This window comes from Triticum aestivum, chromosome 2B, assembly GCF_018294505.1.
Source record: "Triticum aestivum cultivar Chinese Spring chromosome 2B, IWGSC CS RefSeq v2.1, whole genome shotgun sequence".
Taxonomy (NCBI): Eukaryota; Viridiplantae; Streptophyta; class Magnoliopsida; order Poales; family Poaceae; genus Triticum; species Triticum aestivum.
The window spans coordinates 149,641,259-149,669,157 of record NC_057798.1 but is presented as its reverse complement, the minus strand read 5'-3'; the positions used below and the strand labels follow the sequence as shown (position 1 = coordinate 149,669,157).

Here is a 27,899-nt window from a genome sequence, read left to right as displayed (position 1 = left end):
ATGGTAAATGCAAAAAAAAATTTAACATGGAAAATGGTAAATGCAGTTTCCGAATGTGTACAGGACACTTTTCAAACTGCGCGCCGGTAAAAATTAATCAACGGACATACGCGGCGTCCATCAATCACTGTAGCCGAACGGTCATCTGTTTCTTCTTTTACCATTTTTCTATATTTTTTATACCCCAGTCCAGTACTATTCCTCCCCCCTCCTTCTTTCACCCCCCTCCCCCCTGCCGTCTGTGCAGCTCGTCAGTCCTTTCCTCTCCGCCATTTTTGCCTGAAGCACCCCAAGCACCAGGACTCGACGAGCGCGGAGGCGGAGGCGGATGCGATGGCGATCGATCAATCCCTCAAGGCAAGTTCACCCCCTCCACTTCCTCTGATTCGTGAGGCTGCGATTTATACTTAGTTCGCGGTCGAGGGTTTCTTGATTTCTCAGCGTTCTCTTGAATCTTCGATTAATGGAGCTTTTTACACTGCAATCCCGTGACATCTTGAGGGCTCCTTTGTGTTTATTTCGTCATCCTGTGATAGCTCTGGAGAAAGTGATTCTTGGAACATAAAAAGAAAGTGTTGCTTGAGAAAATAAATCTTTCGACCGTCCAGCAAGAACAGATTTTGTTTCTCTACGGCCTACTGCTAGATGTGGGATTAGTAATGCAAAATGATTATTGTTGATTGTATGTTGAACTTAAATCTCTGCTTTTGGCGGCTGCTTTTCAGAGGAAGAGAGGGAGGCCAGCAGGAGGAGGTTCCCCGTCTGTCAACAAGAGCCAGCGAGATAAGATGGTCATGGAGCAGAAGATGGCACTGGTGCATCAAAGGCTTGCCTTGCTTGACAGCGAGAGCGACAAGGATGCTGATGTTGTGCCGACGGCCACAATGGTGAGGTCCTTCAGCTTGAGATGGACTCGGATTGTTGGCCACTGTAGGTCTGCAGTAGTCTTTATTTTCTGAAGCTCGATCAGATTTACTATGTGGAGCTGCCTCTGATAAACTATAATGGACTTGGTCAAAAAGTAATAATAAAAATGGAGTCTGAAATCGTCTGTTTAACTTTTTCCCTTCAAATCTTCACTGTCTCACTAGCACTGAGCAACTAATACTTCCAACATTCTGAACTTATCCATTCTCTTAGGTTATAGGTTTCCTTAGATGACTGCCGGAGTCTGCCTCTGGTAAAGTAAATTGAAGTATGGAGTAATTTGTTTATCTGGTAAAGTAAAAGTATGGAGTAATTTGTTTATGTTTTTTTTCATGTTTCATTATCATGGTGGACACTAGTGCAACCAATTCTCATGACCGTATGCATTCTATGTTATCAGATTATCTGTTTCTTTTTTGCCTTTTGTTGAAACTTCGAATTTTTTTCATGACATGATGATATTTAATGATAGCAGGATGATAAGCTTGCTGCTGTTGTTGTTGATCAACAGCCTGTCGTTATTAATTTCGGCGATACAGATGACGAGGATGAATATGTTCCTTTGAGAGTAAGTGAACCATTGGTTGTTGCTTTAGCCCTCTTGTATTAATTAGGGAGTAAATTTTGTGTACATATACTCCACATGACATGTGCGTTTGTGGCTCTAGCTCCTCGTTTGTTTTCCCTTTCAACTCACAATTTCATGGAATTACAAGTGTTCAGCTTACTGATCTAACTTTTCTAAGAGTTGGTTTCTTTGTCATGTTAGATTGTGCGGCCACGGAGGGTGGACAGTGAGCAAAAAAAGCTGCTTGATGTTTCTCAAACACACAACTCTCAGGATACTGACACTGCTAAAGTAAGATAAGTCAGTAGTTCCATTCTTGTCATTGTGCATGCTATTTGGTCGTTATCGTGGAAAATTAGAGTTAGTAAATAGTTCTTCCAATTTCATTTATGAGCTCATAATGCTTCAAAGATTTTGAAACCCAGAAATTCAGTAATTTTCTTATCTTCAACAATTGCATAAAATGGTTAAAAGATTTTGGTTGGTTGGGTTTCAGAAGAAGAGAGGGAGGCTTGTCAAGGCCCAGAGCAACATGGAGCAGAAGTTGAATTTGTCAACACCAAGGCTTGCCTTGGTTGAGAGCGGCTGCAGTAACAGCAGCAAGAGCGACATAGATGACGATCTTGTGCCGATGGTGAGCCCATGGAATGATTCCACGTTAGCGCATTTAAGACACTCTTGTTGTTCAAAGCTTGAAAGAATCATGTTTTCATATGTTACATACCTTCTTTTTGTGAACATACATATGCATTTAAAAAATAAATTCTCAAAAAAAAAATGATGTCATAATTTGGTTTAAGCAGATCAATATGTATTTTTCACACTTCAGGATTCAGATGACTGGCTCAAAAATTCTTAATGGGCTGAATTTCTGGACACAATAGTGAATGTGTTTCTAAACATTTATGGACTCTGCTACGTTCATATGCATTGCTCCATATAGTCTATATAACTGTTGTCTTTTAACCTCCAATTTCTTCACTTTCTATTTAGTTCAACACTGAAACCATGTACTAACTATGAATAAGTGTGACTTGACAGGTAGCTGCTGTTAATTGCAAAAGGACATTTGCAAGGTACTTCAAACTTTTCTTGTTTTCTCGAGAGTAAGATGCATTAACAGTTCTCAAAAAGCCTACTTACTCAGTTCAATCTTTGAACAAACTACAGCGTTCAGGGTAACTTTGGGTCTGCTATGGAGAGAGCTGAGGAGGTACTGGTAAAGTTACCAGCCGAACATCCTAGCTTTGTCAAGCATATGCTACATTCACATGTTGTTCAGGGTTTCTGGCTGGTAAGTCTATTGATTAGCTATTTACATGTTTGTTCAAAGCTTAAGAATTAGGTGATCACTTCTTATGAACAACATGTGGACCCCAGAGGCCAAATATTGAATAGGACGAAATGCTTGCTAAACAAAAGACAGATTGCCTTTTCTTTTATACCAGAAGGCAATCAAATTTCTGGGCAAAAAAGCTCTCTGCAAAAGTGGAAACTGCACAATTTAGAGCACCTTATGATTTTTTAAATTTAGTTTCAGGTAGAACAGTCTCATAAGCTTAGTATATGTGTGGACGCTTCCTGAGTGTCACTTAGGAGGTGTTTGGTTCATCAATTTTGGCCCGTAACCTGATTACACCGTAACTTGAAAACGTTACAAGTGTTTGGTTCCCGTGGGCTGTAAACCGTTTCCATGTAATCCGATTCCATCGCTAGTCACGGCCGATACCGCCCACCCCCCTGCGGAAACAGTTGCCGATACCAGGCCCAAATCTCGTGTTTCTTTCTCGCCTTCTGCCCCACCATCTCCTCAATCTCTCCATCCAAGGGATGGCATGAGGCGGAGGCGCCCAGGTTCGCGTGGGACGCGAGAGCAGCTGAGCCGGCCGGAAAGCTATACACAGCGGTATTGCTCAACCTGTCCGGCGGCTCCGGCGAGCCGTTCATGGCGGCAGTCTAGAAGGATGACGTGGCGGCCGTGGGGCAGTAGTATGCGGCGGAGAGCAGCGAGGCGCCGTCCATGGTAGCACAGGATTTGGCTCCCGTGATTGCAATGTTCGCGCTGATGCAAGGCTGTTCTTGTGATGATTTTTCTTCAATTTGTATATCTGAACAAATACTGTTTATGCATACCGTTACAGTCACAAAACAAACAAAGTTGAGTTTTTCTCATACCGTTTCCTTTACAGGCGTATTCTGATTCCATTACCATTTGCGTTACAGTTTCTGAACCAAACACCTCCTTAGTGTACATGGGATGGGAATTATTGAAAACATTTCCTTTTCTTTGTTTTTGCTTCCTCTGCATTTGAATTTTACGTTCCTCCCCCAGGGTCTACCGTCTGTCTTCTGCAACAAGCATCTCCCAAAGGAGGACACTACTTTTGTGCTAGAAGATGAGGATGGGCATAATTATGATGCAAAATATCTAGGTGCCAAGCAAGGACTTAGTGGTGGTTGGAGAGGTTTTGCAATTAATCATGATATTAAGGTCGGAGATGTTGTAGTCTTTCAACTTGTCAGTTCAGCAAAGTTTAAGGCAAGTGTTTCCCAACACATTTTCAATTGTTTGATCATCCTTTTACACTATTGATTGGCAGGCACTACATTCACTAATGTTTGCAATCTCTTAAATTATTCCGTGCATGTTCTGCCCGCACTTATCCAATATATAATTTCCTCTTGTTTTTTTACACTTTCCATTCAGGTCTATATATTGAGAGCGAACAACTTCACTACAACTGATGGAGCACTTGGTCTCCTGTGTTTGGAAGCAGGAAAGGAGAATATATTGAGTGAGTCAAAGTTGATTGTCTTGATTTTACACTTGTGAATTTATTGTACATGGATAAGCTAACCGTTGAATCTTCTGAATCATGTTTTGGGTCTGCAACGCAGAGGAAGAAAGTTCCAATGATGTCAAATCAAAGGAGAATCCAAAGGTTCAGAATGACAGCAGTAACCCAGCCAGTGAATCAATGAAAGAAGGCATCAGATTTTCAGATACAGCCATCGATTTTGATGATGTGAAAAATTTCAGCAACTTCAACATCATCGTAGACGGTCTGGTCATCGACTGCAAGTTTCCTGACCACCTACGCAAGACGTACTACGAGCTGTGCTGTGCCCAGGAGTCGTTCCTTCACAAGGATCTGCTTAAGCAGATAAACCTCACACTCGCAGTGGGAGTGATCATGGAGACTATCAACATCGCGGAGGGTATCAGGGCCTGCGAGGCACGCGCTTCTTCCCACGAGGACTTTGTGGTCTGGAAGAAGACCTTGGAGGCCTTTGAGCTCCTGGGCATGAATGTCAAGTTCCTGCTCAAACGCATCGATGGTCTCCTCAGCCTTTCTGCTCGACCTAGAGACCCTGCTGAGCATGAAGGGTACAAAGAGATGAAACTGGAGCGGGCACGTGCCGGAGAGAAAATGAAGGAGCTCGAGTCCAGGATGTCGAGTGTGAAGGACACTCTGAAGAAGATGGACGTGGAGATGGAGGAGATGGAGTGCAGCGCGAAGAGGACGGAGGAGATGCTGCGGCGGTTAGCAACCGCACCGTGGTAGCAGTATGCGCGCAGCTTCGGTCTCCACCGCAGACGGACGATGTTTTGGCGACATGGCCATTTCGGTATGCACACGCAGATGATGCACTGGATGGGGTCTAGCTTTGCAGAAGATTAGAACTGCATTGGGGCAGCAGCGTTTAGTTTCAGAGTAACCACTTTTTGTATAAATGCAACCTGAGAGTAGTTATCTGTGTGCCATCTAGGTAGGTTTTACGCTTCTTGTGCAGCAACTAGGATGCTGTTTTTTTTTTGTTTTTTTTGCGAGGTAACTAGGATGCTGTTTTTTGGGTACACATCAAGTGTTGTAACCTAGCCCCATCGCATTCCATCCCCCCTATGTAAGTTAGTATGCGGAACCGCACTGTGGCGGTGGTGAGAATGGAAGGAAGAGAGATGCAGTCTGGTTTGAGTAGTTGTTGAGTGCATGAGTGTGTGTTCCCTGCGTTTGCTAGTACTGTGCAGGCAGCTGTTTTACTTCTTTTCTTTCTTGGTCGCTGCTGATTCGGCTTGTTGAACCTCTGAGACCTAACTGACTGCGTTTGCCTCTGGCAAGGGCGTTCCTATGCACTCAATAAAGAAAAGAAGCCCTGACTGACTGCATTCCTCCGGCGAGGTCTCCGGCGAGATGAAGTCCTGACTGACTGCGTTCCTCGTCGCAGGTCTCGGCGCCTGACCGGAGCCGCACGGGAGCGGAGGTCAGGGAGATCCGAAAATTTCGGTCCTGACTATTTACCCGTGGCCGGCTTCTCTTGGCAAGGAGCCTTAAAAATGATGCATGCGGCCCAGGCCTGCACGGCCACAGACACAAGCCCTCTGACATGGAGACAGGCCTGATATTTCGTGTCGGGGGTACTGCTAGACTTCTCTTTTCCTTTTAAGACCCCCCAACTATTAGAGCAACTAGTTAACAAGCGCTGTTTTGGAAGCCTCATAATGATCAGCGTCACTTGGCGCGCTCTCAGCCGTTCGCCACGTGTCGCGCTCCGGACGCTCATTCCGGATTTTATTTTTTTATTTTTCCATGTGCGATTTCGGCTTTTTAAATGTTTTTTTATGTTTTTCGACGTTTTGGTTTTCCACCTGTCTTTCTTATCTTTTTGATCAAACAAATTTAAAAAAATTATTTTTTGCACGAAAAACGCGTTCTCTTTATTTCTCTTTCACGGTTCCCTTTCGCAGGAGTCATGGTTTTGCTTCCGCGAGAGTCACAACCGTGCCTCCCGGAAACGAAAAAAAACGTGTTTTCTATATTTTTTTTTACTTTCGCGAGAGTCACGATTTTGCTTCCGCGAGAGGCACAATTGTGCTTTCGCGAAAGTCACGGCCGTGCCTCTCGGAAACGGGAAAAAAAAACTCGTTTTCTATTTTTTTTCTTTCGCGAGAGTCACGGTTTTACTTCCGCGAGAGACACAGTTATGCTTTCGCGAGAGTCACGGCTGTGCCTTTTGGAAACGAAAAAAAACTCGTTCTCTGTTTTTTTTCTTTCGCGAGAGTCACGGTTTTGCTTCTGCGAGAGGCACGGTTATGCTTTCACGGGAGTCACGGCCGTGCCTCCTCGGAAACGAAAAAAATGTGTTTTCTCTTCTTCTTTTTCCTTCCACGAGAGTCACGGTTATGCTTCCGTGAGAGGCACGGTTGTGATTTCGTGAGAGACACGGGCGTGCCTCTTTCGGAAAGGAAAAAAAATCCATGCTCCCAATTCGGTTTTTTCGTCCGTTTTTTTTTCATTCGATATTTTTCGTGAAAAAAAGTTCGTCAAAACCTATCAACATGTGATCTAGTTTTGAAGATCTCAACGCAAGGAATCCAAGGTGAAAGCGGTTCGAGATTTAGAAGCACGGTTTAAGAGATAAAACGTTTTAAATAAACAGATCTACGAAAAAGGAAAAACTCCCAAGTTGCGACAAATGACGCACATGCAGCGTGCCACTTGTCGCAACCTGGGGGTTGGAGTGATCTTTGCAACGAGTACTCCTCAACTAATGATTTCGGCCAGCTATATACACGAGCTCGCCTTCCGTCTCTTGTTTCCAACAGGGCCGACCCTGGCATTTCAAAGGCCCTAGTGTGATCAGGTATAGTGGGCCCAATGATTATAATAGGGTGAAAGGAAATATTTGCACACCTATATATTATATACATTCTGAAAAAAGTATGTATTATATACTACAAAAATCATTATAAAGTACAAACAACCAAAATGTGATATCTAGCTTGTTTGCAAATAAGATACTACGACATGTGAATTCTTGTTTGTAAACAAGATACTAATTAGTAATACATAATGTATATATGTAAATATACCACATGAGCTCCAACGAACCGTAAAAGCCATCAATTAGGCAGCATTTTTATAAGAAAGGAGAGAGAACACCTGAATTCTGAAGTCCTGACTCCTCACCTCAACTTTGGAGTAAATTAGAAGAAATTTAAGCCCATACGGAGGAATACTTAAGCAATCAAGCTACCTTTGATACGTCTCCAACATATCTATAATTTTTAATTGTTCCATGCTATTATATTATCTGTTTTGGATGTTTAATGGACTTTATTATACACCTTTATATTATTTTTGGACTAACCTACTAACCAAAGGCCCAATGCAAATTGTTTTTTTTTGCCTATTTCAGTGTTTCGCAGAAAAGGAATATCAAACAGAATCCAAACGAAATGAAACCTTCGGGGGAGTTATTTTTGGAACAAACGTGATCTAGGGGACTTGGAGTGGATGTCAAGAAAGAAGCGAGGAGGCCACGTGGCAGGAAGGCGTGCCTACCCCCTAGGCGCGCCCCCACCCTCGTGGGCCCCTCGCAGCTCCACCGACCTACTTCTTCCTCCTATATATACCATATACCCCCAAAACATCCATGAGCACCACGAAACCCTATTTCCACCGTCGCAACCTTCTGTACCCGTGAGATCCCATCTTGGGGCCTTTTCCGGCGCTCCGCCGGAGGGGGAATCTATCACGGAGGGCTTCTACATCAACACCATAGCCTCTCCGATGATGTGTGAGTAGTTTACCATAGACCTTTGGGTCCATAGTTATTAGCTAGATGGCTTCTTCTCTCTCTTTGGACCTCAATACAAAGTTCTACTCGATCTTCTTGGAGATCTATTCGATGTAATTCTTTTTGCGGTGTGTTTGTCGAGATCCGATGAATTGTGGGTTTATGATAAGATTATCCATGAACAATATTTGAATTTCCTCTGAATTCTTTTATGTATGATTGGTTATCTTTGCAAGTCTCTTTGAATTATCAGTTTGGTTTGGCCTACTAGATTGATCTTTCTTGCAATGGGAGAAGTGCATAGCTTTGGGTTCAATCTTGCGGTGTCCTTTCCCAGTGACAGCAGGGGCAGCAAGACACGTATTGTATTGTTGCCATCGAGGCTAAAAAGATGGGGTTTATATCATATTGCTTGAGTTTATCCCTCTACATCATGTCATCTTGCTTAATGCATTACTCTGTTCTTACTCTGTTCTTATGAACTTAATACTCTAGATGCAAGCAGGAGTCGGTCGATGTGTGGAGTAATAGTAGTCGATGCAGAATCATTTCGGTCTACTTGTCGCGGACGTGATGCCTATATACATGATCATGCCTAGATATTCTCATATTATGCACTTTTCTATCAATTGCTCGACAGTAATCTGTTCACCCACCGTAATATGTATGCTATCTTGAGAGAAGCCACTAGTGAAACCTATGTCCCCCGGGTCTATCTTCCATCATATAAGTTTCCAATCTATTTTACTTTGCAATCTTTACTTTCAATCTATATCATAAAAATACCAAAAATATTTATCTTATTATCTCTATCAGATCTAACTTTTGCAAGTGGCCGTGAAGGGATTGAGAACCCCTTTATCGTGTTGGTTGCAAGGTTCTTATTTGTTTGTGTAGGTACGAGGCGACTTGTGTGTAGTCTCCTACTGGATTGATACCTTGGTTCTCAAAAACTGAGGGAAATACTTACGCTACATTGCTGCATCACCCTTTCCTCTTCAAGGGAAAACCAACGCAGTGCTCAAGAGGTAGCAAGAAGGATTTCTGGCGCCATTGCCGGGGAGGCTTACGCCAAGTCAAGTCAAGATTTGATCTCCCGTCTGTTGGGGAACGTAGCAGAAATTCAAAATTTTCTACACATCACCAAGATCAATCTATGGAGAGACTAGCAATGACAGATAGAGAGGGTGAGTGCATCTTCATACCCTTGAAGATCGCGATGCGGAAGCGTTACAAGAACACGGATGATGGAGTCGTACTCGCGGCGATTCAAATCGCGGAAGATCCGATCTAGCGCCGAACGGACGGCGCCTCCACGTTCAACACACGTACAGCCCGGGGACGTATCCTCCTTGATCCAGTAAGGAGAGAGGACAAGTTGAGGGAGAACTCCGATAGCACGACGGCGTGGTGGTGATGGAGCTCGTGGTTCTCCGGGAGGGCTTCGCCAAGCACTACGGAGGAGGAGGAGGTGTTGGAGGAGGAAGGGGCTGCGCCAAGGGAAGGGTTGCGGCTGCCCTCTCTCTCCCTCACTATATATAGGGGGAAGGGAGGAGGGGGAGGCGCCCTAGGGTTCCCTAGGGGAGGGGCGGCGGCCACAGGGGAAACCCTAGATGAGTTTGGGCGCCCCCACCCCCTAGGAAACTTGCTCCCAAGCCGGGAGGGGCGGCTGCCCTAGGGGTGGCGCCCCCACCTCTCCTGGTTACATGAGATGGCGTGGGAGGGGCGCTCAGCCCCTTAGTGGGCTGATGTGCCCCCTCCCCTTGGCCCATAAGGCCCCCCAATGCTTGTCGGGGCCTTCGAAACCCCTTTCGGACACGCTGGTCATCACCTGGTACCCCCGAAACAATTCCGGACTCCAATACCCTTCGTCCAATATACCGATCTTCACCTCCGGACCATTCTGGAGCTCCTCGTCATGTCCGGGATCTCATCCGAGACTCCGAACAACCTTTGGTAACCACATACTATTTCCCACAACAACTCTAGCATCACCGAACCTTAAGTGTGTAGACCCTACAGGTTCGGGAACCATGCAGACATGACCAAGACACCTCTCCGGCCAATAACCAATAGCGGGATCTGGATACCCATATCGGCTCCCACATGTTCCACGATGATCTCATCGGATGAACCACGATGTCGGGGATTCAGTCAATCCCGTATACAATTCCCTTTGTCTATCGGTATGTTACTTGCCCGAGATTCGATCGTCGGTATCCCAATACCTCGTTCAATCTCGTTACCGGCAAGTCACTTTACTCGTTCTATAATGCATGATCCCGTGACTAACTACTTAGTCACACTGAGCTCATTATGATGATGCATTACCGAGTGGGCCCATAGATACCTCTCCGTCATACGGAGTGACAAATCCCAGTCTCGATTCGTGCAAACGAACTACACGATCTTGTGCTATGCTTAGGATTGGGTCTTGTCCATCACATCATTCTCCTAATGATGTGATCCCGTTATCAATGACATCCAATGTCCATGGTCAGGAAAGCATGACCATCTGTTGATCAACGAGCTAGTCAACTAGAGGCTCACTAGGGATATGTTGTGGTCTATGTATTCACACATGTATTGCAGTTTCTGGTCAATACAATTATAGCATGAATAATGGACAATTATCATGAACAAGGAAATACAATAATAACCATTTTATTATTGCCTCTAGGGCATATTTCCAATAGTATCCCACTTGCACTAGAGTCAATAATCTAGTTCACATCACTATGTGATTGTAATGAATCAACACCCATGGGGTTTGATCATATCTCGCTTGTGAGAGAGGTTATTATTCAACGGGTCTGAAGCTTTCAGATCCGTGTGTGCTTTACAAATCTCTATGTCATCTTGTAGATGCAGCTACCACGCGCTATTTGGAGCTATTCCAAATAACTGTTCTATTATACGAATCCGATTTACTACTCAGAATAATCCAGATTAGTGTCAAAGTTTGCATCGACGTAACCCTTTACGACGAACTCTTTTACCACCTCCATAATCGAGAAAATTCCTCCACTAGTTACCAAGGATAACTTTTGACCGCCGTCCTGTGATCCATTCCTGGATCACTCTTGTACCCCTTGACTGACTCATGGCAAGGCACACTTCAGGTGCGGTACACAGCATAGCATACTGTAGAGCCTACGTCCAAAGCATAGGGGATGACCTTCGTCCTTTCTCTCTATTCTGCCGTGGTCAGGTTTTGAGTCTTACTCATACTCACACCTTATAACACAGCCAAGAACTCCTTCTTTGCTGATCTATTTTGAACTCCTTCAAAATCTTGTCACGGTATGTGTTCGTTTGAAAGTACTATTAAGCGATTTTTGATCTATCCTTATAGATCTTGATGCTCAATGTTCAAGTAGCTTAATCCAGGTTTTCCATTGAAAAATAATTTTCAAATAACCCTATATGCTTTCCAGAAACTCTACATCATTTCTGATCAAAAATATGTCAACAACATATACTCATCAGAAATTCTATAGTGCTCCCACTCACTTCTTTGGAAATACAAGTTTCTCATAAACTTTGTATAAACCCAAAATCTTTGATCATCTCATCAAAGCATATATTCCAACCCCGAGATGCTTACTCCCGTCCTTAGAAGGATTGCTGGAGCTTTGCATACTTGTTAGCATCTTATAGGATTGACAAAACCTTCTGGTTGTATCACATACAACCTTTCCTCAAGAAAATCGTCGAGGAAACAATGTTTTGACATCCTATCTGTAAGATTTCATAAATAATGCAGTAAACTACTAATATAATTCCAACAGACTCTTAGCATCACTATGAGTGAGAAAGTCTCATCGTAGTCAACTCCTTGAACTTGTCAGAAAACATCTTAGCGACAAGTCGAGCCTTCTTAATGGTGAAACTTACCATCATTGTCCGTCTTCCTTTTAAAATCCATCTATACCCAATAGCCTTACGACCATCAAGTATTTCTTTCAAAGTCTACACTTTGTTTTCATACATGGATCCTCTCTCGGATTTTATGGCCTCGAGCCATTCATCGGAATCCGGGCCCACCATCGCTTCTCCATAGCTCGTAGGTTCATTGTTGTCTAGCAACATGACCTCCAAGACAGGATTACCGTACCACTCTGAAGTAGTACGCGTCCTTGTCGACCTATGAGGTTTGGTAGTGACTTGATCCGAAGTTTCATGATCTCTATCACCAGCTTCCACTTCAACTGGTGTAGGCGCCACAGGAACAACTTCCTGTGCCCTGCTACACACTGGTTGAAGTGATGGTTCAATAACCTTATCAAGTCTCCACCATCCTCCCACTCAATTCTTTCGAGAGAAACTTTTTCTCAAGAAAGGACCCATTTTAGAAACAATTACTTTTGCTTCCGGATCTAAAATAGGAGGTATACCCAACTGTTTTGGGTGACCTATGAAGATGCATTTATCCATTTTGGGTTCGAGCTTATCAGGCAAAACTTTTCACATAAGCGTCGCAGCCCCAAACTTTTAAGAAATGACAACTTAGGTTTCTCTAAATCATAGTTCGTACGGTGTCATCTCAACGGAATTACGTGGTGCCCTATTTAAAGTGAATGCAGTTGTCTCTAATGCCTAACCCATAAACGATAGTGGTAATTCAATAAGAGACATCATGGCATGCACCATATCCAATAGGGTGCAGCTATGATGTTCGGACACCATCACACTATGGTGTTCCAGGCGGTATTAGTTGTGAAACAATTTCCACAATGTCTTAATTGTGTGCCAAACTCGTAACTCAGATATTCATCTCTATGATCATATCATAGACATTTTTATCCTCTTGTCACGACGATCTTCAACTTCACTCCGAAATTACTTGAACCTTTCAATAATTCAGACTTGTATTTCATCAAGTAAATATACTCAGAATCTACTCAACTCATCTGTGAAGCAAGAGTATAACGATATTCACTGCGTGCCTCAGCACTCATTGGATTGCACACATCAAATGTATTATTTCCAAGAAGTTGCTCTCTTGTTCCAACTCACTGAAAACAAGGCCTTTCAGTCATCTTGCCCATGTGGTATGATTTGCATGTCTCAAGTGATTCAAAATCAGGTGAGTCCAAACGATCCATCTGCATGGAGTTTCTTCATGCGTATATACCAATAGACATGGTTCGCATGACTCAATCTTTTCAAAAACGAGTGAGTCCAAAGATCCATCAATATGGAGCTTCTTCATGCGTTTTATATCAACATGACTCAAATGGCAGTGCCACAAGTAGGTGGTACTATCATTACTATCTTATATCTTTTGGCATGAATATGTGTATCACTACGATCGAGATTCAATAAACCATTCATTTTAGGTGCAAGACCATTGAAGGTATTATTCAAATAAACAGAGTAACCATTATTCTCCTTAAATGAATAAGCGTATTGCGATAGACATAATCCAATCATGTCTATGCTCAACGCAAACACCAAATAACAATTATTTAGGTTTAACACCGATCCCGATGGTAGAGGGAGCGTGCGATGTTTGACCACATCAACCTTGGAAATACTTCCAACACGTATCGTCACCTCGCCTTTAGCTAGTCTCCGTTTATTCCGTAACCTTTTATTTCGAATTACTAACACTTAGCAACCGAACCGGTATCTATTACCATGGTGCTACTAGGAGTACTAGTAGAGTACACATTAATATAATGTATATCCAATATACTTCTGTCGACCTTGTCTGCCTTCTTATCTACCAAGTATCTAGGGTAATTCTGCTCCAGTGACCGTTCCCCTTATTACAGAAGCACATAGTCTCGGGTTTGGGTTCAACCTTGGGTTTCTTCACTAGGGCAGCAACTGATTTGCCATTTCATGAAGTATCCCTTCTTACCCTTGCCCTTCTTGAAACTAGTGGTTTCACTAACCATCAACAATTGATGCTCCTTCTTGATTTCTACTTTCACGGTGTCAAACATCGCGAATATTTCAAGGATCATCATATCTATCCTTGATATGTTATAGTTCATCACGAAGCTCTAGCAGCTTGGTGGCAATGACTTTGGAGAAGCATCACTATCTCATCTGGAAGATTAACTCCCACTCGATTCAAGTGATTGTTGTACTCAGACAATCTGAGCACAAGCTCAACGATTGAGCTTTTCTCCCTTAGTTTGTAGGCTAAGAAACTCGTCGGAGGTCTTATACCTCTTGACGTGGGCACGAGCCTGAAATCCCAATTTCAGCCCTCGAAACATCTCATATGTTCCGCGATGTTACGAAGTTGTCTTCGGTGCCTCAATTCTAAACCGTTTAACATTACTGAACTATCACATAGTTATCAAAACGTGTATGTCAGATGTTCGCAACATCCACAGACGACGTTCGAGGTTTAGCACACCGAGCGGTGCATTAAGGACATAAGCCTTCCGCACAGCAATGAGGACAATCCTCAGTTTACGGACCTAGTACGCATAATTGCTACTATTAACTTCCAACTAAATTTTCTCTAGGAACATATCTAAAACAGTAGAACTAAAACGCGAGCTACGACATAATTTGCAAAGACCTTTTGACTATGTTCAGGATAATTAAGTTCATCTTATGAACTCCCACTCAGATAGACATCCCTATAGTCATCTAAGTGATACATGATCCGAGTCAACTAGGCCGTGTCCGATCATCACGTGAGACGGACTAGTCATCATCGGTGAACATCTTCATGTTGATCGTATCCACTATACGACTCATGTTCGACCTTTCGGTCTCTTGTGTTCCGAGGCCATGTCTGTACATGCTAGGCTCGTCAAGTCAACCTAAGTGTTTCGCGTGTGTAAATCTGGCTTACACCCGTTGTATGCGAACGTTAGAATCTATCACACCCGATCATCACGTGGTGCTTCGGAACAACGAACTTTCGCAACGGTGCACAGTTAGGGGGAACACTTTCTTGAAATTATTATGAGGGATCATCTTATTTACTACCGTCGTTCTAAGCAAATAAGATGCATAAACATGATAAACATCACATGCAATCAAATAGTGACATGATATGGCCAATATCACTGTGCTCCTTTTGATCTCCATCTTTGGGGCTCCATGATCATCATCGTCACTGGCATGACACCATGATCTCCATCATCGTGTCTCCATGAAGTTGTCTCACCAACTATTACTTCTACTACTGTGGCTAACGGTTTAGCAATGAAGTAAAGTAATTACATGGCGTTATTCAGTGACACGCATGTCATACAATAAATAAAGACAACTCCTATGGCTCCTGCCGGTTGTCATACTCATCGACATGCAAGTCGTGATTCCTATTACAAGAATATGATCAATCTCATACATCACATATATTTCATTCATCACATCCTTCTTGGCCATATCACATCACACGGCATATGCTGCAAAAACAAGTTAGACATCCTCTAATTGTTGTTGCAAGTTTTTTTTACGTGGCTGCTATAGGTTTCTAGCAAGAACGTTTCTTACCTACGCCAAAACCACAACGTGATATGCCAATTGCTATTTACCCTTCATAAGGACCCTTTTCATCAAATCCGATCCGACTAAAGTGGGAGAGACTGGCACCCGCTAGCCACCTTATGCAACAAGTGCATGTCAGTCGGTGGAACCTGTCTCACGTAAGCGTACGTGTAAGGTCGGTCTGGGCCGCTTCATCCCACAATACTGTCAAAACAATATAGGACTAGTAACGGTAAGCATATTGAACAAAATCAACGCCCACAACAACTTGTGTTCTACTCGTGCATAGAATCTACGCAATAAACCTGGCTCTGATACCACTATTGGGGAACGTAGAAGAAATTCAAAATTTTCTACACATCACCAAGATCAATATATGGAGAGACTAGCAACGAGAGAGAAAGAGAGGGTGAGTGCATCTTCATACCCTTGAAGATCCGATCTAGCGCCGAACGGACGGCGCCTCCGCGTTCAACACACGTACAGCCCGGGGACGTATCCTCCTTCTTGATCCAGCAAGGAGATAGGAGAAGTTGAGAGAGAACTCCGACAACACGACGACGTGGTGGTGATGGAGCTCGTGGTTCACCGACAGGGCTTCGCCAAGCACTACAGAGGAGGAGGAGGTGTTGGAGGAGGGAGGGGCTGCGCCAGGGGAAGGGTTGCATCTGCCCTCTCTATCCCTCAATTTATATAGGGGGAAGGGAGGAGGGGGAGGCGCCCTAGGGTTCCCTAGGGGAGGGGCGGCGGCCACAGGGGAAACCCTAGATGGGTTTGGGCGCCCCCACCCCCTAGGAAACTTGCCCCCCAAGCCGGGAGGGGCGGCTGCCCTAGGGGTGGCGCCCCCACCTCTCCTGGTTACGTGAGATGGCGTGGGAGGGGCGCTCAGCCCCTTAGTGGGCTGATGTGCCCCCTCCCCTTGGCCCATAAGGCCCCCCAACGCTTGTTGGGGCCTCCGAAACCCCTTTCGGACACGCTGGTCATCACCTGGTACGCCCAAAACAATTCCGGACTCCAATACCCTTCGTCCAATATACCGATCTTAACCTCCGGACCATTCCGGAGCTCCTCGTCATGTCCGGGATCTCATTCAGGACTCCGAACAACCTTCGGTAACCACATACTATTTCCCATAACAACTCTAGCGTCACCGAACCTTAAGTGTATAGACCCTACGGGTTCGGGAACTATGCAGACATGACCGAGACACCTCTCCGGCCAATAACCAATAGCGGGATCTGAATACCCATATTAGCTCCCACATGTTCCACGATGATCTCATCGGATGAACCACGATGATCTCATCGGATGAACCACGTTGTCGGGGATTCAATCAATCCTGTATACAATTCCCTTTGTCTATCGGTATGTTACTTGCCCGAGATTCGATCGTCGGTATCCCAATACCTTATTCAATCTCGTTACCGGCAAGTCACTTTACTCGTTCCGTAATGCATGATCCCGTGACTAACTACTTAGTCACATTGAGCTCATTATGATGATGCATTACCGAGTGGGCCCAGAGATACCTCTCCGTCATACGGAGTGACAAATCTCAGTCTCGATTCGTGCCAACCCAACAGACACTTTCAGAGATACCTGTAGTGCACCTTTATAGCCACCCAGTTACGTTGTGACGTTTTGTACACCCAAAGCACTCCTACGGTATCAGGGAGTTACACAATCTCATGGTCTAAGGAAATGATACTTGACATTAGAAAAGCTTTCGCAAACGAACTACACAATCTTGTGCTATGCTTAGGATTGGGTCTTGTCCATCACATCATTCTCCTAATGATATGATCCCGTTATCAATGACATCCAATGTGCATGGTCAGGAAACCATGACATCTGTTGATCAACGAGCTAGTCAACTAGAGGCTCACTAGGGACATGTTGTGGTCTATGCATTCACACATGTATTGCAGTTTCCGGTCAATACAATTATAGCATGAATAATAGACAATTATCATGAACAAGGAAATACAATAATAACCATTTTATTATTGCCTCTAGGGCATATTTCCAACACCGTCAACTAGCCATTTCTGGCGCCGTTACCGGGGAGGTCTACGCCAAGTAAGACATACCAAGTACCCATCACAACTCTTATCCCTCGCATTACATTATTTGCCATTTGCCTCTCCTTTTCCTCTCCCCCACTTCGCCCTTGCTGTTTTATTCGCCCTCTTTTTCTGTTCGCCTCTTTTTGCTTGCTTCTTGTGTGCTTGTGTGTTGGATCATTTGTCACGATGGCTCAAGACAATACTTAATTGTGTGACTTTTCCAATACCAACAATAATGATTTTCTTAGCACTCTGATTGCTCCCATTACCGATGCTGAATCTTGTGAAATTAATGCTGCTTTGCTGAATCTTGTCATGAAAGATCAATTCTCTGGCCTTCCTAGTGAAGATGCCGCTACCCATCTAAACAACTTTGTTGATTTGTGTGATATGCAAAAAAAGAAAGATGTGGATAATGATATTGTTCAATTGAAGCTATTTCCGTTTTCGCTTAGAGATCGTGCTAAAACTTGGTTTTCGTCTTTTCCTAAAAATAGTATTGATTCTTGGAATAAGTGCAAAGATGCTTTTATCTCTAAGTATTTTCCTCCCGCTAAGATCATCTCTCTTAGAAACGATATTATGAATTTTAAGCAACTTGATCATGAACATGTTGCGCAAGCTTGGGAGAGGATGAAATCAATGATACGTAATTGCCCTACACATGGTTTGAATTTATGGATGATTATACAAAATTTCTATGCCGGATTGAATTTTGCTTCTAGAAATCTTTTGGGTTCGGCCGCTGGAGGCACTTTTATAGAAATCACTTTAGGATAAGCTACTAAACTCCTAGATAATATTATGGTTAATTATTCTCAATGGCACACCGAAAGATCTACTAGTAAAAAGGTTCATGCGATAGAAGAGATTAATGTTTTGAGTGGAAAGATGGATGGACTTATGAAATTGTTTGCTAATAAGAGTGCTTCTTCTGATCCTAATGATATGCCTTTGTCCACTTTGATTGAGAATAATAATGAATTTATGGATGTTAATTTTGTTGGTAGGAACAATTTTGGTAACAATGCTTATAGAGGAAACTTTAATCCTAGGTCATATCCTAGTAATTCCTCTAATAATTATGGTAATTCCTACAACAACTCTTATGGAAATTTTAATAAGATGCCCTCTGATTTTGAGACTAGTGTTAAAGAATTTATGATTTCTCAAAAGAATTTTAATGCTTTGCTTGAAGAAAAATTGCCTAAGATTGATGAGTTGGCTAGGAACGTGGATAGAATTTCACTTGATGTTGATACTTTGAAACTTAGATCTATTCCACCTAAGCATGATATCAATTAGTCTCTCAAAGGCATGAGAATTTCCATTGATGAGTGCAAAGAAAGAACCGCTAGGATGCGTGCTAAGAAAGATTGCTTTGTAAAAGCGTGTTCTTCTAGTTTTCATGATAATAGGGATGAAGATCTAAAGTGATTGATATGTCTCCTATTAAATATTTGTTTTGCAATATGAATCTTGATAATGATGGGACTGGAGATGAGTCAACTTTAGTTAAAAGGCGTCCCAATGATTCAGAATTTTTAGATCTTGATGCAAAAATTGGTAAAAGTGGGATTGAAGAGGTCAAAACTTTACATAGCAATGAACCCACTATTTTGTATTTCAAGGGATTTAATTATGATAATTTTTCTTTGATAGATTGTATTTCCTTGTTGCAATCCGTGTTAAATTCTCCTCATGCTTATAGTCAAAATAAAGCTTTTACCAAACATATCGTTGATGCTCTAATGCAATCTTATGAAGAAAAGCTTGAATTGGAAGTTTCTATCCCTAGAAAACTATATGATGAGTGGAAACCCACTAATAAAATTAAAATTAAAGATCATGAATGCTATGCTTTGTGTGATTTGGGTGCTAGTGTTTCCACGATTCCAAAAACTTTGTGCGATGTGTTAGGTTTCCGTGAATTTGATGATTGTTCTTTAAATTTGCATATTGCGGATTCCACAATTAGGAAACCTATGGGAAGAATTAATGATGTTCTTATTGTTGCAAATAGGAATTATGTTTCCCATAGATTTCATTGTTCTTGATATAGATTGCAATCCTACATGTCCTATTATTCTTGGTAGATCTTTCATTAGAACGATTGGTGCAATTATTGATATGAAAGAAGGAAATATTAGATTCCAATTTCCGTTAAGGAAAGGCATGGAACACTTTCCTAGGAAGAAAATTAAATTACCTTACGAATCTATTATGAGAGCCACTTATGGATTGCATACCAAAGATGGTAATACCTAGATCTATTCTTGCCTTTACGCCTAGCTAGGGGCGTTAAACGATATCGCTTGTTGGGAGGCAACCCAATTTTATTTCTGTTTCTTGATTTTTGGTTCTGTTTAGTAATAAATAATTCATCCGGCCTCTGTTTAGATGTGTTTTCATGTTTTAATTAGTGTTTGTGCCAAGTAGAACCAATAGGATCTTCTTGGGTGATAGTTGTTTGATCTTGTTGAAAAAGACAGAGACTTTGCGCTCATGAAAATAATTGTTAAAATTCACCAGAACGTGTACCAACTCTTTTGCAGTAGATCAATATACAAATTTTCCAGGTTTTCCTAGTTTTTCAGGATTTTTAGAGTTCCAAAAGTATTCGAACAAATCTGATTGCTACAGACTGTTCTGTTTTTGACAGATTCTGTTTTCGTGTGTTGTTTGCTTATTTTGATGAATCTATGGCTAGTATCGGAGGGTATAAACCATAGAGGAGTTGGAATACAGTAGGTTTAACACCAATATAAATAAATAATGAGTTCATTACAGTACCTTATGGTGGTGATTTGTTTTCTTATACTAACAGAGCTCATAAGATTTTCTGTTGAGTTTTGTGTTGTGAAGTTTTCAAGTTTTGGGTAAAGATTTGATGGATTATGGAATAAGGAGTGGCAAGAGCCTAAGCTTGGGGATGCCCAAGGCACCCCAAGGTAAAATTCAATAACAACCAAAAGCCTAAGCTTGGGGATGCCCCGGAAGGCATCCCCTCTTTCGTCTTCGTCCATCGGTAACTTTACTTGAGGCTATATTTTTATTCACCACATGATATGTGTTTTGCTTGGAGCGTCTTGTATGATTTGAGTGTTTGCTTTTTAGTTTAACACAATCATCCTTGCTGTACACACCTTTTAGGAGAGACATACATGAATCGGAATTTATTAGAATACTCTATGTGCTTCACTTATATCTTTTGAGCTAGATAATTTTGCTCTAGTGCTTCACTTATATCTTTTTAGAGCACGGTGGTGGTTTTATTTTATAGAAATTATTGATCTCTCATGCTTCACTTATATTATTTTGAGAGTCTTTTAGAACAACATGGTAGTTTGCTTTGGCTATAAAATTAGTCCTAATATGATGAACATCCAAGATGGGTATAATAAAAACTATCATATAAAGTGCATTGAATACTATGAGAAGTTTGATACTTGATGATTGTTTTGAGATATGAAGATGGTAATATTAGAGTTGTGCTAGTTGAGTAGTTGTGAATTTGAGAAATACTTGTGTTGAAGTTTGCAAGTCCCGTAGCATGCATGTATGGTAACCGTTGTGTAACAAATTTGAAACATGAGGTGTTCTTTGATTGTCATCCTTCTGAGTGGCGGTCGAGGATGAGCGATGGTCTTTTCCTACCAATCTATCCCCCTAGGAGCATGCGCGTAATGCTTGGTTTTTGATGACTTGTAGATTTTTGCAATAAGTATGTGAGTTCTTTATGACTAATGTTGAGTCCATGGATTATACGCACTCTCACCTTTCCATCATTGCTAGCCTCTTCGGTACCGTGCATTGCCCTTTCTCACCTTGAGAATTGGTGTAAACTTCGCCGGTGCATCCAAACCCCGTGATATGATACGCTCTATCACACATAAACCTCCATATATCTTCCTCAAAATAGCCACCATACCTACCTATTATGGCATTTCCATAGCCATTCCGAGATATATTGCCATGCAACTTTCCACTGTTTCATTTATTATGACACGCTTCATCATTGTCATATTGCCTTGAATGTTCATGAAGTTGACATCGTATTTGTGGCAAAGCCACCATGCATAATTTTTCATACATGTCACTCTTGATTCATTTGCCACCCGGTACACCGCCGGAGGCATTCATATAGAGTCATATTTTGTTCTAGTATCGAGTTGTAATCATTGAGTTGTAAATAAAGAAGTGTGATGATCATCATTAATAGAGCATTGTCCCAAAAAAAGGCTTAATGAAAAAAAGAAAGGCCCAAAAAAAGAAATAAAAAAGGACAACGCTACCATCCTTTTTTTCACACTTGTGCTTCAAAGTAGCACCATGATCTTTATGATAGAGTCTCTTGGATTATCACTTTCATATACTAGTGGTAATTTTTCATTATAGAACTTGGCTTGTATATTCCAACAATGGGCTTCCTCAAATGCCCTAGGTCTTCGTGAGCAAGCAAGTTGGATGCACACCCACTTAGTTTCTTTTGTTGAGCTTTCATACATTTATACCTCTAGTGCATCTGTTGCATGGCAATCCCTACTCCTTGCATTGACATCAATTGATGGGCATCTCCCTAGCCCATTGATTAGCCGCGTCAATGTGAGACTTTCTCCTTTTTTGTCTTCTCCACATAACCCCCATAATTATATTCTATTCCACCCATAATGCTATATCCATGGCTCACGCTCATGTATTGCGTGAAAGTTGAAAAAAGTTTGAGATTACTAAAGTATGAAACAATTGCTTGGTTTGTCATCGGGGTTGTGCATGATGAGAGCATTCTTGTGTGACGAAAATGGAGCATGACCAAACTATATGATTTTGTAGGGATGAACTTTCTTTGGCCATGTTATTTTGAGAAGACATAATTGCTTAGTTAGTATGCTTGAAGTATTATTATTTTTATGTCAATATTAAACATCTATCTTGAATCTCTCGGATCTGAACATTCATGCCACAATAAAGAGAATTAAGCTAGCTAGCATTCCACATCAAAAAATCTGTTTTTATCATTTACCTACTCGAGGACGAGCAGGAATTAAGCTTGGGGATTGATACGTCTCCAACGTATCTATAATTTTTGATTATTCCATGCTATTATATTACCCCTTTTTGGATGTTTATGGGCTTTATTTTACACATTTATATCATTTTTGGGACTAACCTATTAACCGGAGGCCCAACCCATATTGCTGTTTTATTGCCTGTTTCAGTATTTCAAAAAAAGGAATATCAAACGGAGTCCAAACGGAATAAAACCTTCGGCAGCGTGATTTTTAGGAAGAATATGATCGGGGAGACTTGGAGTGCAAGCCAGGGGATCATTGAGGGAGCCACGAGACAGGGGGGCGCCCCCCTGTGGGCGTGCCCTACCCTCTCGTGGGCCCCTCGAGGCTCCCTCGACCGACTTCTTTCGCCTATATAAGCCTACGTACCCTAAAAACATCGAATATCAAGATAGATCGGGAGTTCCGCCGCCGCAAGCCTCTGTAGCCACAAAAAACCTCTCGAAAGCCCGTTCCGGCACCCTGCCGGAGGTGGAACCCATCACCTGTGGCCATCTTCATCATCCCGGCGCTCTTCATGATGAGGAGGGAGTAGTTCACCCTCGGGGCTGAGGGTATGTACCAGTAGCTATGTGTTTGATCTCTCTCTCTCTCGTGTTCTCTCTAGGGTACGATCTTGATGTATCGCGAGCTTTGCTATTATAGTTGGATCTTATGATGTTTCTCCCCCTCTACTCTCTTGTGATGAATTGAGTTTCCCTCTTGAAGTTATCTTATCGGATTGAGTTTTCAATGATTGAGAACACTTGATGTATGTCTTGCCGTGTTTATTTGTGGTGACAATGGGATATCACGTGCCACTTGATGTATGTTTTGGTGACTAACTTGCGGGTTCCGCCCATGAACATATGCATAGGGGTTGGCACACGTTTTCTTGACTCTCCGGTAGAAACTTTGGGGCACTCTTTGAAGTACTTTGTGTTGGTTGGATGAATCTGAGATTGTGTGATGCATATCGTATAATCATCCCCACGGATACTTGAGGTGACAATGGAGTATCTAGGTGACATTAGGGTTTTGGTTGATTTGTGTCTTAAGGTGTTATTCTAGTATGAACTCTATGATGGATTGAGCGGAAAGAATAGCTTCATGTTATTTTACTACGAACTCTTGAATAGATAGAACAGAAAGGATAACTTTGAGGTGGTTTCGTACCCTACCATAATCTCTTCATTTGTTCTCCGCTATTAGTGGCTTTGGAGTGACTCTTTGTTGCATGTTGAGGGATTGTTATATGGTCTATCTATGTTATTATTGTTGAGAGAACTTGCACTAGTGAAAGTATGAACCTTAGGCCTTGTTTCCTATCATTGCAATACCGTTTACGCTCACGTTTATCATTAGTTACCTTGCTGTTTTTATATTTTCAGATTACAAAAACCTATATCTACCATCCATATTGCATTTGTATCACCATCTCTTCGCCGAACTAGTGCACCTATACAATTTACCATTGTATTGGGTGTGTTGGGGACACAAGAGAATTTTTGCTATTTGGTTGCAGGGTTGTTTAAGAGAGACCATCTTCATCCTACGCCTCCCACGGATTGATAAACCTCAGGTCATCCACTTGAGGGAAATTTGCTACTGTCCTACAAACCTGTGCACTTGCAGGCCCAAGAACGTCTACAAGAAGAAGGTTGTGTAGTAGACATCAAGCTCTTTTCTGGCGCCGTTGCCGGGGAGGTGAGTGCTTGAAGGTATATATTTAGATCTTGCAATCGAATCTTTTTGTTTCTTGTTTTATCACTAGTTTATTTTATAAAAGAAAACTACAAAAAAATGGAATTGAGTTTGTCTCATACACTTCGTCTTTTTAATATCTTTCGTGAGTTTGATGAAAAGGAAAATTGTGCTCAAGTGCTAGAAGAAGAAGTCTATAAAATGTTTGGTGCTAAATGTTTGAATCATGATCATGATTGCAGTGTTGTTAGTATGAACTCCTTGAATATCTATGATGCTAATGATATGCAAAGCCACAAGCTTGGGGAAGCTATGTTTGATGAATATGATATATTTTTCCCCCAAGTTTTGATGAGCAAATTTGTTATGATGAAAGGATGCCTCCTATTTATGATGATTATATTGATGAAAGTAGGTTTGGAAGAGTGTCAAATTTAGGAAGTAGATCCCACTATTTTGGAGGATGTTGAATCTTATTGTCATGAATATGAAAGTGGATTTGGAAGTGTCAACTCTATTTAGTGATGATTCCACTATTTCAGAAGAGGTTCCAATTGATTATGAGAACAAAGTTGCTATCTATGATGATTATTGTGATGACTTGTATGCTATTAAGAATAATGATAACCATGAAACTTGTCATCATGATTTTAGTTTTCAATTGGATTATGCCTCACATGATAATTATTATGGTGAGTTTGCTCCCACTACTATTCATGATAAGAATTTTGCTTATGTAGAGAGTAGTAAATTTTCTATGCTTATAGATCATGAAAAGAATGCTTTAGGTGCTGGTTATATTGTTGAATTCATTCATGATGCTACTGAAAATTATTATGAGGGAGGAATATATGCTTGTATGAATTGCAATAATATCAAGTTTCCTCTCTATGTGTTGAAAATCTCGAAGCTATGCTTGTTTTACCTTCCTATGCTAGTTGATTATTGTTCCCATAAGTTGTTTGCTCACAAAATCCCTATGCATAGTAAGTGGGTTAGGCTTAAATGTGCTAGTCGTATGCTTCATGATGCTCCCATTATGTTTCAATTCTTATCTTTTATGTGAGCATCATTGTCATCATCATGCCTAGCTAGAAAGGCATTAAAGAAAAGCGCTTGTTGGGAGACAACCCAATATTTATCCTTACTGTTTTTGTGTGTTCACATGATTATTCTACTGTAGTAATCATGTTTTATAGCTTTTGTTTCAATAAAGTGCCAAGTAAGACCTTTAGGACAGCTTACGGTGATAGTTGTGTTGATCCTGCTGAGAATCAGAAACTTTTGCACCCAGTAAATTAGGTTTGGTAATTTACAGAAACGTGCTTCTGATCTGATTCTTTTTTCTCTGGATTGGTATACAAATTTCTTAGGACTTCCTAATTTGGTAGGATTTTTGGAGTTCCAGAAGTATACGTTTCATACAGATTACTACAGACTGTTCTGTTTTTGACAGATTCTGTTTTCTATGTGTTGTTTGCTTATTTTGATGAATCTGTGAGTTGTATCGAAGGGTATGAACCATAGATAAGTTGGAGTACAGTAGATATTACACCAATATGAATTTAGAATGAGTTCATTACAGTATTTAAGTGGTGGTTTTATTTTCTTATACTAACGAAGCTTACGAGTTTTCTGTTGAGTTTTGTGTTGTGGAGTTTTGAAGTTTTGGGTAAGAATTCGATGGACTATGGAATAAGGAGTGACAAGAGGCTAAGCTTGGGGAAGGCACCACAAGGTAATATTCAAGGACAATCAAGAGCCTAAGCTTGGGGATGCCCCGGATGGCATCCCCTCTTTCGTCTTCGCTCATCGGTAACTTTACTTGGAGCTATATTTTTATTCACCACATGATATGTGTTTTGCTTGGAGAGTCATTTTCTCTTGTTAGTATTTTCTTGTTGTCATTTAGAATAATGTTTTGCATCTTTATATTCAATAAAAATGTCAAGGATAGCCTTTACCATGCTTATTTTGCTAGTATACATGTTGCTGTTTGAAAACAGAAAGTTTACCGTTGTTGCAAAAATTCCCTAGAAAAGTCAGAGATTGATTTAATGTTGAACCTTTTTGCATATTTAGCTCTGATAAATCTTCTACAGCGTAGTATTTTTCTCATAATTTTTGGAGTTGGGGAAGTATGATGAATCTTGCATTCTTTACAGACTATACTGTTTTGGCAGATTGCTGTTATGGTTGCACTGTTTGCATATGTTTGCTTGTTTAATGATTCTATTTGAGGATAGGAATATTAAATATGCAGAGGCATTTAGTATGCAATGTTGAATAATAATTTTAGTGATTTGTTACAGTAGAAAATGATAAGGTTTTGCATTGGTTTATACTAACCTATCTCACGAGTTCTTGTTGAGTTTGGTGTGGATGAAGCTTTTGATAAAAAGAGAAACCACGATATGAGAGGAATTAAGGAGACACAAAAGTTCAAGCTTGGGGATGCCCAAGGCACCCCAAGATAATATTTCAAGAAGTATCAAGCATCTAAGATTGGGGATGCCCCGGTAGGCATCCCACCTATCTTCTTCAACAACTATCGGTTAGTATCGGTTGAGCCTAAGTTTTTGCTTCTTCACATGAGTTGTGCTATCCTTGCAGTGTAATTTTATTTTGTTTTGCTAGCTGTTTGAATACAATACCAAGATCTGAAATTCTTTAATGTTAGAGAGTCTTCACATAGTTGCATAATTATTCGACTACTCATTGATCTTCACTTATATCTTTCGGAGTAGTTTGTCTTTTGCTCTAGTGCATCACTTATATCCTTTAGAGCACGGCGGTGGTTATATTTTGTAGAAATTGCTAGTCTCCCATGCTTCAATAATATTATTTTGAGAGTCTTTTAGAACATCATGGTATTTTCTATGGTTACCAATTTGGTCCTAGAATGATGAGCATCCAGGTGGGTATAATAAAAACTATCATAGACGTGAATTGGATGCTATGATCAATTTGATGCTTGATAATTGTTTTGAGATATAAAGGTAGTAATGTTAGAGTCATGCTAGTGGGTAATTATGAAATTGAGAAATACTTTTGTTGAAGTTGGCAAGTCACGTAGCATGCACGTATGGTAAAGTTGTGTGACAAATTTGTTGCATGAGGTGCTCTTTTGATTGTCTTCCTTATGAGTGGCCGTCGGGGACGAGCGATGGTCTTTTCCTACCAATCTATCCCTCTAGGGGCATGCGTAGTAGTACTTTGCTTCGAGGGCTAAGTAGACTTTTGCAATAAGTATATGAGTTCTTTATGACTAATGTGAGTCCACGGATATACGCACACTCATCCTTCCACTTTGCTAGCCTCTATTATATCGCGCAACTTTCGCCGGTATTGCACCCATTACTTACCTTCCTCAAAACAGCCACCATACCTACCTATTATGGCATTTCCATAGCCATTCCGAGATATATTACCATGCAACTTTCCACCGTTTCGTATTATGACACACTTCATCATTGTCATATTGCTCTTTGCATGATCATGTAGTTGACATCGTATTTGTGGCAAGGCCACCTTCATAAT

The 27,899-nt window shown here is 41.4% G+C and overlaps 1 protein-coding gene across 2 annotated transcripts; it reads left to right on the top strand.

Annotated features, from left to right (window-relative positions):
- Window positions 1-199: 199 nt before the first annotated feature.
- Window positions 200-5,475, top strand: LOC123044000 (B3 domain-containing protein Os01g0234100). Of its 2 annotated transcripts, none has more exons than XM_044466614.1 (10): window positions 200-357; window positions 726-887; window positions 1,400-1,495; window positions 1,697-1,786; window positions 1,992-2,129; window positions 2,537-2,571; window positions 2,666-2,789; window positions 3,828-4,034; window positions 4,203-4,290; window positions 4,394-5,475. In XM_044466614.1, exons 1-10 carry the CDS (start codon window positions 334-336, stop codon window positions 5,059-5,061), a joined length of 1,632 nt encoding a protein of 543 aa, XP_044322549.1. In that variant the 5' UTR covers window positions 200-333; the 3' UTR covers window positions 5,062-5,475. The 2 variants fall into 2 exon arrangements, with proteins under 2 accessions (XP_044322549.1, XP_044322550.1); XM_044466615.1 differs by having other exon boundaries at window positions 202-357; window positions 1,403-1,495.
- Window positions 5,476-27,899: the final 22,424 nt, after the last annotated feature.

What these genes read in the sequence shown, in the direction of transcription:
- LOC123044000 (XM_044466614.1), top strand. Translation starts at nt 334, where the DNA reads ATGGCGATCGATCAATCCCTCAAG. An exon ending in TTGTGCCGACGGCCACAATG is followed by an intron (nt 888 to 1,399) that starts GTGAGGTCCTTC and finishes ATTTAATGATAG; the next exon opens with CAGGATGATAAGCTTGCTGC. An exon ending in AGGATACTGACACTGCTAAA is followed by an intron (nt 1,787 to 1,991) that starts GTAAGATAAGTC and finishes GTTGGGTTTCAG; the next exon opens with AAGAAGAGAGGGAGGCTTGT.